The 10,000-nt window shown below is 47.0% G+C and overlaps 3 protein-coding genes across 3 annotated transcripts in view; 2 read left to right on the top strand and 1 right to left on the bottom strand.

The window, feature by feature from the left end:
- The window catches only part of LOC126568965 (putative defense protein 3), a 1,435-nt gene extending 267 nt beyond the window's left edge, over positions 1-1,168 (top strand). The window contains exons 1-2 of the mRNA XM_050225694.1: positions 1-220; positions 1,022-1,168. The exon at positions 1-220 is cut by the window's left edge and continues 267 nt beyond it. Of these exons, the coding sequence (XP_050081651.1) occupies positions 1-220; positions 1,022-1,100 (299 nt within the window). The 3' untranslated portion in view covers positions 1,101-1,168. The remainder of the gene's footprint in view (positions 221-1,021) is intronic.
- The window catches only part of LOC126568946 (heat shock protein 70 A1-like), a 148,470-nt gene that overhangs the window by 10,717 nt on the left and 127,753 nt on the right, over positions 1-10,000 (top strand). The window lies entirely within an intron of this gene.
- Positions 6,036-10,000, bottom strand: part of LOC126568967 (gamma-aminobutyric acid type B receptor subunit 2) — a 10,723-nt gene continuing 6,758 nt past the window's right edge. The window contains exons 8-10 of the mRNA XM_050225699.1: positions 9,780-10,000; positions 7,569-7,746; positions 6,036-7,474 (exon numbers count right to left, since the gene is read on the bottom strand). The exon at positions 9,780-10,000 is cut by the window's right edge and continues 254 nt beyond it. Coding sequence (XP_050081656.1) covers positions 6,597-7,474; positions 7,569-7,746; positions 9,780-10,000 — 1,277 coding nt within the window. The 3' untranslated portion in view covers positions 6,036-6,596. The remainder of the gene's footprint in view (positions 7,475-7,568; positions 7,747-9,779) is intronic.

The raw sequence follows: 10,000 nt of genomic DNA, 5'->3' as shown, positions 1-10,000 counted from the left end.
TACAGGTTACCATTCACGGCCATCGGGACGTGTTCCGAGGGTTCTTCCTGCAGGCGCGTGATGCTCAAACGAACGAATGGATCGGAACCTGGTACGAGACACCGAACACGAAATCGATCCCCGAGTGCTCGTCCATAACGCACGCCGACAACCGGGACAAGGAGCAGGCTACGTTCGTCTGGCAGGCACCGAAGGATCGTCAGGGCCAGGTTTACTTTACGTAAGTATTGGCCGTCCTCTAATGACGGTGTTGTCTGGCGAAATGGTACAATTTGGCGTCATTTGCTGTCGGTAACGTAATGCCGAGCGAGTTGTGGAATGGTTCCGGCCGTGCTGGGTCAATGTGCTTGTGCTCGTGATCGGTCCGGCGCCCTCTGGCCGTTAGATTGTCGCGAATCTCTATCTGGGTCATACAGAAACCCTCGCATGCTGTTAGCTGCAGAACCGGTTGGTCATAAAAAAGGGTTTCAAAGTGTCGCCAACATCTGCAAATCGTTTAAGCAGCTGGCCAGCTGCTGGATTAACGCTGGAAAGGAGCATTTAGTGTACTCCGGCGTGTTGCGTTCCGTTGGCACATTAACCTTTCGTTTTTGGCGTCGCGAGTGTTGCTTTCGTGCTGTTGTGATCGATGGCAGCATGATGGGCGATGGTTGTCGTTCGTTCCTCTTTCAATGCTCACGCTAACTGTCGGCCTCTACCTCTACGACGACAGCCGGCGATGGAGTTGGGGTTTTATGAGAACTGGTTTTTGATACCGGTGGTAGTGGGGTGGCCCATAAATCATAGTTCAAACGCTCACGCGCATGCTTGACCCGATTTTTACTGCGTGAAGTTGCACTGCAGCGTGGTTGTCAGGCACATGGACACCGAACGTGAACATTCCGATAAGATGGTTGCTCAGATGGTTGCATGTTTTTCGCGATATCTGTTTTAAATGTTTGTTTAAAAAAGTATATTAAATGGTCATTTTCTTCTCTTTTTCTTCTTCTATTTTTCTTCTATTTTTCTCCATCTCCATCAGTGGCACGATCGTGAAAAACTATGGTACCTACTGGTCGGGAGTTATTGCCACCGTGCCGAACGCTTCGTTGCGAAGCTAATAAGGTCATCTGCACTGCAGGTTGTTGTGACCATTGTTATACCTTTTGTACCTTTTGTAAATAAACCAACAGCGTCTTACCAATAATCTGCTTCGCTTTCCAATTGTAATAGCTCTTAAGCTAATTGTTTAGAGAAAATTTGGAGGTTTCGGAGAGAATATTGGGTGAAAAATTTAATTGTACTATATAAAAATGGAAATGAAATGAAATCATACCACTAATAATTATCAGTAGAACATCATCCAGCTGAAGCAAAACCAGTGGAAGCGAGTAAACAAGGACTTACTCTTCTCCGAAACTGAGATCGAACCAATGCTTGGAAATACAAAACAAGGAAAACGGTAAGTAAGAAAAACAAAGATTTTTCCGATTGCCGAAAAGTGTGTTTTTCTTTCCGTCCACAAAAATGAAACACCCTCACAGTGTGGCTTACTTTAAAATGAGTTTTCTTTCTTTTTATTAATTGCCGGCCACCACCCGACCAGCATCGACATTCTTTCTAAGATTCTGGATTGCAAGGTTCGCCATTTCCGTTAAAATTACAAGATTTTTCGTTCGTTCACCCAAACGCCCTTAGCTGTGTGTGCGCCCGCACGCATTAATCCTATTCATCCTTCCTCCAGACACACTAGATTTGGGTTTGAGAGTAGATGAATTCAGTGTGAACCCTGGTGTGTTTAATGTAATGGGGCTGATGGATGATGGCGCTGCGTTGTGTTGAGTTGTACGGGAGGAGCCGAGAGAAATCCGACTGCCGACGTCCCTTTCGTTAGGATTGAATCTCTGGATTCTATCTCTGGAGTCGAGTTCCCTTCTGCCCTGCCCTCGTGAATGACACTGAGCACTACTTTCGCTTCACACGCTCTACTATCTGCGCTATCAACAGGTTTCGCGTTCCTTTTTTCGCCTATGCTTATGCCAGTAACTCGTGTATTAGAAACAGTCTAGCAAACAAGGAATGGGTTGAAAATGATAACATTTAAATATCCTAAACGTTGTAATTTGTTTTAAACACTCATGTCAATGCATCGTCACCATTATCATTAATCCCTAGTACGTTCAGCATAGTGGACAAGTGAATGCTCGTTCGCCTGGATGTGGGATTGATGATGACTGCTAGGTTCTTTGTTTTTTTTTTGTTAATTGATCGTACAGTTCCTTCCGGATCCATGCAGTGCATTAAATGATCCATTCGTTCTCGCCCGTCCTCCTCCTCGAATACTTGGGTGTGTACGTGTTTATGAGTGGGTTTCTCGGGCGTAATGTATTTTTTGGGTGGTCATGAATGATGGAACTGTGGCCTAGTGAATGATACCACACAGTGCTGCATGGTTAGCCATGGTTTTGCATTCTGCTCTATTCTATTCTGCTTGCGATTCCTGCGATTCCTATTCTGCGTTGCTGCAGGCTGCCCAAATTGATGCTACGCGCAGTTGTGATGTAGTAGTGTTAATTAGTAGCAATAGTTTAGAAACTATTCTAATCAATATATCAACTGCCACACTGCCACTACCTTCTATTTCCTTGTATGTTTTTGTCAGATTGTTTTTTTTTGCTATTTTCTTCGCAGGCGATTGGCGGAACTGTGTTCTCTTCTACTATTCTGGCGCGTTTTTTTCTTCTTCTTCTTCTTTACGCCTTCCCCATTCTTCGGGAGTGATCTGTGAGCCATGCTTCTTGGCTAGATGTTTTTTTTCTCATCTTTTTTTTTCTCCGATTTCTCCTCCTTTTCTTCCCACTGGTTTCGTTGGACACAATGTACTGTTTAATGATTCATTTCACTACGATCGCACGGAGACACTGGGTATAACATTACAAAACTGCTCTCCTTAACCAGACATTCCATCGAGGGGCCTGCCGTTAAACTTTACTTTGAGTTTCACATCCATCGTCAACATACGATCGGCCCCAATAAACGGTTAGTTTATGAGGCTGATTTTCGATCTATAAATTGTATGTGTAAGTGTGTGTCTGTTTGTGTGTAGGTATTCGTTGCCGATAGTGTGACCGAATGAAATGACTCTAGAAAGGCTCGCGGGTGTTGTTTTACTCGTGGAAATGGAAAATAGACTCATGGTGGCACTTCTTCCCACTTGTATGATCGCATACTTAACATTAACGGTTTTACTGGATTTTTTCATTATCGATTTTATGCCAGAAAACATGTTCATTATCAGTTAAAATACTTATCCTCACTCCGTTCTGTAACGAATAATAAAAAAAACAGTGGCCTCTATTCGCTCGAGTAAGATATTCGAAATGAATTGTGCGTTGTTCAGATTTCGCCGATGACGACGGTCTGACCTCAGAACATACCAGTTTAACAGGACGCTTAAATAACTCTCATTTTGCGTAACAAATTTTAAACTTATCCGAAAGCCACTAAACACGATGACGATATACAAAAGTGCGGCGTGATGCGCTTCTGGCAACGGTTGAAGGTGGGTGGATGAGTAAAGAATGTTTCATAAAGAATGGGATGGTGGGTAATGGGGGGGGGGGGGGGAGAAGTGCTCTGCTCGCCCGACTCCATTGGCTGACAGTGGGAGAACATGGTGCCGCAGGTTTGAATAACATTTCTCTCTCTCTCTCTATCTCTCTCTCTCTCTCTCTCTCTCTCTCTCTCTCTCTCTCTCTCTCTCTTTCTCTCTCTATTTACACACTAAACATGCCGACGACCTCAACATGAACGAATTGATCTATCCTTTTGCAACAAACTGTCTTCTCTGCGCTTCTCCGTAAGTGTATTTGTGAGTGTTTTCGAATGTAACTTTCCTGGGGGGACAACATTGTTTTGTCTTTTGCTTGCTTCGTCTGTAGTTTGTGAACAGTTTTCTTAAGATTAAATGAGCTGCAGATTCGTTTTCGTTTTCTTCAACTTCTGTTGAAGATTTTTAAGTTTACTCGCCCTCTTCGCCTCACTCGCGCACCCACGCATTTAATTATCCTAGCCTTGTGTTGATCGATTATCAGGGATGATAGTTTTTGAGCACGTGCACGCGTGTACGTAGTAACCATAGATCGAAGAAGCCATTGAGCTAATGGCGTTTATGTTCTCCTACGATGAAAAACGATCGCCATTTCATGAAGTCATTCAGGAAACTGGTGTCGGGAAGATCATACTAGAAGTGCAAATTAGTAGCGCTTGTGATTGTGTGTGAATTTGTATGCGTGTGTGTCTCAAAGTGTCCTTGTGCACGATAATGAGAAGGGTGAAGTGGCTATGTTGGTATGATGTTGAAGTGTGCTTCGAGAGTACCTGAATGTGTCGCGGCGTTATGAGTGAGAGCCAATTTCGCCAGTGCGCTGGTGGTAGTGTAGGTAGGAAGACGATTGTACTTACTTCTGTTGCTTCTTCATTTGTTCTTTTTTTTTTTTGAGTTTCTCGTTGCTGTCTTTTTTTTATACCTTAAATCTTAACTACATGATGACGCCACCACCTTTCTCACCACCACCGCAATCCGCAGCCCCCGCAGGCTTTGTAAATCTAATACCATTATGAACGCCTTAGGGTTACACACAGCTTCCTTATCAGTTTGTCCGTTTGTTCGACCAAATAACCCCCCCCCCCCCCCCCCCCCCCACCGTAAACATACACCACGGCCTGGCCTGGCGCAGGCACACGGCATGCACGAACACAGACTGGGTTGATTGATATAATCGTTAATTGGGGATTTTTTGCTTGAGGGTGGCAAGGGGGGGGGGGGGGGCGAGCGCTTGTGTGCATTGACTGATTTGGGTTTTTTTTTGCCGCATCGCTGCCTTAAATTTTGTATCGAAATGGTTGCTGCTTCATTTTTTTCGTCACCATCACGACGATCGTTTGTTGCCCTGGCTTTTGCCATGGCCAGGGCGGCACATAATTACACCTACACGCGCAGTCGTACAGTGTGTCGGACTTCTACTTTTCGCAGTTTCGCATCCTAGTGTGCGCTGGGTTCAGGGGGTTGGCGTTTTCGGGTGGGGCTGGTTAGGAGGACGGTTACACGCCACGCAGGACATGACGTGCTATTCCGGTCCCATTCACCACCACCATCCTGCTTGCCTGACCTACCCTTCCACCAGGTTTATCCCGTTTCCTATCCATTGTTTGCCATACAATATCGTACAGGTTTTTTTGTTTTGTTTGCTTCTCTAATAATTAGCTTTGCTTCGCTTACACTCCGCTCCCAAACTTATTAATACCTACAAGCTAGAGAGCTTCAACATCGAGTCGATATGGAGAGCGCATCAGCGTCGAACGTTCGTGGCCGTAACTAAGGATGCAAAAACGGGGAAATTGATGAAATGGGATCGAGTAACCACCTCGCTGCATCGCTGCAACCACCAAGCAACCAACGGGCGCCACTGGCTACTGCGACCATCTTGAGCACGTGTGGGCTACGGGATGCCAGATAGGAAAAAAAGCTCGCCCCGAGTCCGAGATCCGAGTAGGTATTTTAATAACGAACGGCATCGGGTGCAGCCACTCGACATCCCCTTCTTCACTAGCCAACAAATCAGTTGCACATCAGTTCCGTACTGTCTATTATCCTTCTCCTCTCTCTCTTCTCTCTCTCTTTTCTCTCCGCGTCTCTTCCAGTATCTCATAAGATTGACCACCTGTGGTCGGTGCTATCAGCTGGCTCGCTTTTTGGTGACCCGAATGACGGTTTGCAAAACACACCATTTTGAGTATCAAATACGTTGTGTCCCGTTGACCGGGGGGGGGCGTTACGGTTTTGCAATTGATTGAGTTCCCTCTCGGCCACACGCCAGCCGCTCGCTCCGCTTTGCTCTATTCTATAACTAATGTGTAAATGGCCCGTCAGCGCACACTCTCGAAACGTTTAATTAGCTAACAGTCACGATTATCAAAAGAACAATCTATCCTAATGCATTGGGAGGATGCTTGTTTGGGGGGGGGGGGGTGGGGGAATGGGAGAAAGAGAGGGAGATAGAGAGAGAGTGGATTGCAAACCAGATTACTCTTTTTTTTTCGTCACTTCGTTTCCAAAATGCAAACCTTGCACGCTCACAACCGAACCGACGGCGTTTGCCTACTGTACTAAGCTGCCCGAAACTAACTCCCGGGCACAGCCGGGCATTCAGCGCCGGCCATTGATTGTGGCCAGCACCCAGCAGCGTCACTATCTATAGCTGTGAAGTAACGGAAAGCCATCATCGAACGCAACACCTAAACGCTGCGTCACCATCATCGCACACGTACACGCGCACACATACACACAAACTCACATTCGGCGGATCACGGATCCGATCACTAGCTACTGCACGCATTTCATACGCAGGTGACGCAGCCGCCTAGCGAGCATAAACAGGGAGAACAGGTTTTTTTTGTAAGCAAACAAGGGGGTTGCCATAACGGGGATGGGGACGAAGGGGGATGGTTTTCACATTTTGTTATCCATATTTTTTTTTTCTACATTTTCTAACACTCCTCTCTAGCCTTTCCTTCTTTACTGCCTTGCCTTGCCTTGGGTGCGCGTGTGGAAAAGTTTACAAATACTCAACAATATCACATTTAATCGATATATTAGGGCAACTGGCGCCTACCATATTCCTAGCACGGTACCTAGACTCCTTCTCGTTCAGGAGCTTCCTAAAGATTGGCAAGATGGCGGTCTCACCATCGAGCAGCTCCGACTCGGAGCACGCACCGTACAGGTTCGGCTTCGATGCCGAACCACCGTCCTTCTTTCGATGTTTACTAGAGTGCACCGATCCACCACCACCGCAACCATCAGCCGCACCACGGGAATCGCTCGATCGGTGCTTCCGATCGATCGTCCCACCAACAACGGACCCAGGCGCCACGTTCGGTGTTGAGTGGTGGTGCGAGTGTTGCGATTTAGTGAGCCGCCTCGACGACATCTTGGTCGGCGTCACGTACCCGGCGTGTCCGGTACCGGTCGTTGCGACCGAAACGGTTGCCGTCGAACTGGCCGCCGTCTGGGAGCAGATTGAGGTACTGGAGTAGCCCTGGTAGTCACGCTGCTCCCGCTCGCTATCCGTTTCGCTCTGGCAAGCGGTACTTTTGTGCTGCTGTTTGTGCCGATGCTTGGTGCGGTTCTTCTCCGACACGCTCCGCTGTATCGGACCGGGCGAGGTAGTCGCGCTATTGTCATAATCGTACTGTTGCTGCTGTTGCATCGGCTGTTGTACCGATTGCTGCTGCTGCTGCTGCTGTTGGCTCATGTGGCCATGATCGGGGCACCGGTTCGAGCTCTGGTGGGACCGGGGCGATTGCCGTTGGTGCTGCTTGGCGTGCGAGAGTGTATGCGTGTCCCAGAGGTCACTCTGGGAGACGACAAAGTTACCCTTTAGCGACGACGACATCTGCACGCTGACGCGCCGCGATCCATCGCTGCTCATATCTGCAAATTCGAGAGACCACATTAGTGCATTCCGTTACGATTTTCCGATTCCGTGCGCGGAGTGCGTCCGGAAGCGGCTGCTTCTTCTGCTGACCTGCTCTGCTTTTACTGTTTGCTTTCGTGTGATGGCACAGCTGGTTCAGCTCGGTGTTGGAGTGTGTGATCGAGGTCGTGGAGCTGCTGTTGGCTTGCGTTGCAAACTTTGTCGCCACCGAAACCGCCTGCGGCAGCGGTCCATTCGTTCGCTCGTCCTCGTACAGCCGATGGTGATCCTGGTGGCGCACGAGAGAGGAAAAGGGGACAGGAAAAAATGTTTTCAGTTAATATGAGCCGCATTACTCCGATTCCATCCGTCGACAATCAGTTCCAGAAGTGCGGACCGTTGGACCAATGGAGACGCCCTTTTTGGCGCACAAAAGAGCACCGGATAATCATTTGCCCAATAGAGATTATCTTTAAGCACTTTGCTGTTTGTATTTTATGCTCGCGGTACCCCCACATCGCGCCTTGGACCGCTACCCATTGTTCCGGTGAATGGATTCGAATTGGCCTTTCGCAGTCGCAGTCACAGTCGCAGCCATCGGCAGGCGGTTGCTGTTGCTGCTTGGTAAACAGCAGCATCTGCAGGGAATGGCAGCGTGATGAGCCCTTTTGTAGAATTAATAAGCAGAGAGCTAGGGAACGGAAGCAACAGAACACGAACACGGACACAGACAGTGCAGTCTCGGCCGACTGCCAATTGTTTGGCACAAAATGGGTGTTTGTGCCCCGAGTATGAGAGAGAGAGAGAGAGAGGATGGGCAGGATCAAGACCGTAATGACAAACAATTCATTCCGTCAACGGAATGGAGTTGTCGCATAGGCACCGGTAAAAGGATCGACCGGTCGCTCGGTGGTCTGTTCTGTTGAGCTTCAATAACGGGTTATTGATTGTAATCCTATCTACCGGCGTCGCCAGGTCGGTCGGTCGGTCGGTCGGTTGGCCGGGCGGTCTAGAATCAACAGACAATTGTCGACCATCATATGGGAAGGGGAGGATGGGAGCTGAGTGGACTTTCGTGTTGATTGTGCCAGCACTTCTCAGCGGTGGAAGGTGAGTTTAATTGGAACTGGCAGCGAGCACTTTTGCGCTCTTTTTGTGCCGCTTTTGTTCGCCGCTTCCCGCGCACGAAGCGAGAAGCCAGATTAGTGGAAATTAATCAAACGAAACTTAGACCAGCAGTGACCGAGCGTGTGGTGGAAGGGGTTTGTGCGGCGCGATGCCGTTTGACAATAGATAAAACACACAAAAGCCGTTTGGGGAAAAAATAAAAAAAAAAGATCCGCTCACAGATTTACGGTTAATATGCAGAAAAACGGTTTAAATTCTTTGTGAGAATATTGTGGTGTGGATGCATGCGGCTATCCATGGATTATGGGCGTTCGTGGTTTAATAGAATAAAAGAGTGGAAGGGATTTTCCCATGAAGAAGAGCATAAGCGTGGTTTGAAATTGATTTGCGTATGGTATGCTGCATACATTCTAAAGGGATAACCCATGTTTTTAATTACAAGGCAAAAAACCAATATTAAAAACTATGACGAGCTGTACAATTATACTTTATACATAAAAGTAATAAATAAATGTGATGTTTTAAAGATAACTAATTTTGCAACATAACACAATATTTACAAAATGACAATAAATCAATAATTTAAGTAAACTATTTTAAGAAGATAGAAACAAAAAATGATAAATGGAAACAATTAGCATAAAGATAAAAACGCTAATAATAACAATGAAACCAATATTCACCAAATATTGAAATATTTAGAATTATGTAATACGAAATAATACAAAACTATGGTAGTAAACCAGTGTAACATGAATGTACTTCACAAACTCACAGTGAAAATAGCTTACATTACTCTAAAATTAAAGCAGAAAAGCCACAACCTCTTGCTTACACTTTTGCAAGAGCAAGTTCATACAAAATAGATGAAAAATAAAGTAAAGCACAAACAGAATGAAGCACCAGATCTCATTCTGCACGTTAACGATGGCAACGCAATCAATGGACATTGTTGGCGAGCGAATAGAGCGCGTTAACTATAATTTAACACCTGCCCAACACAGTGATGCCAACGAGACGCGATTCCATTTCACGACATGGCCCTGGCACACGGTGCAGGTGTCCTAGAAATGCACAAAACCTCGGCGAAACCAGCGCAACTGTCCCTTTCAATTCACCCGAAAAGCGAAGTCGCGCCACACCGCGCCACGAGCGATGGCGGCGACAGTAATTGCAATCCCTGCTGCCACTTACCATCGTTTGCGTTTGCTGTTGCTGTTGCTGCTGATGCAGTTGCTGTCCAGGCGACCACTTGGAGCCGAGTGTGGCCGACTCCCGGCGGACATCGTTGAACATCGGTTTGCTCGGATCGACCGGTACGCTCGTGCTGCTGACGCTGACACTGATCGACGATGCCTGCGTTGCTTGTGAAACGGTTTTCGTCCCGGTACGTTCGGTGGCCACCGATTGGAGTC

The sequence above is a fragment of the Anopheles aquasalis genome, chromosome 2 (assembly GCF_943734665.1).
Source record: "Anopheles aquasalis chromosome 2, idAnoAquaMG_Q_19, whole genome shotgun sequence".
NCBI classification, from domain to species: domain Eukaryota; kingdom Metazoa; phylum Arthropoda; class Insecta; order Diptera; family Culicidae; genus Anopheles; species Anopheles aquasalis.
This window is presented reverse-complemented; position numbering and strand designations above follow the sequence as displayed.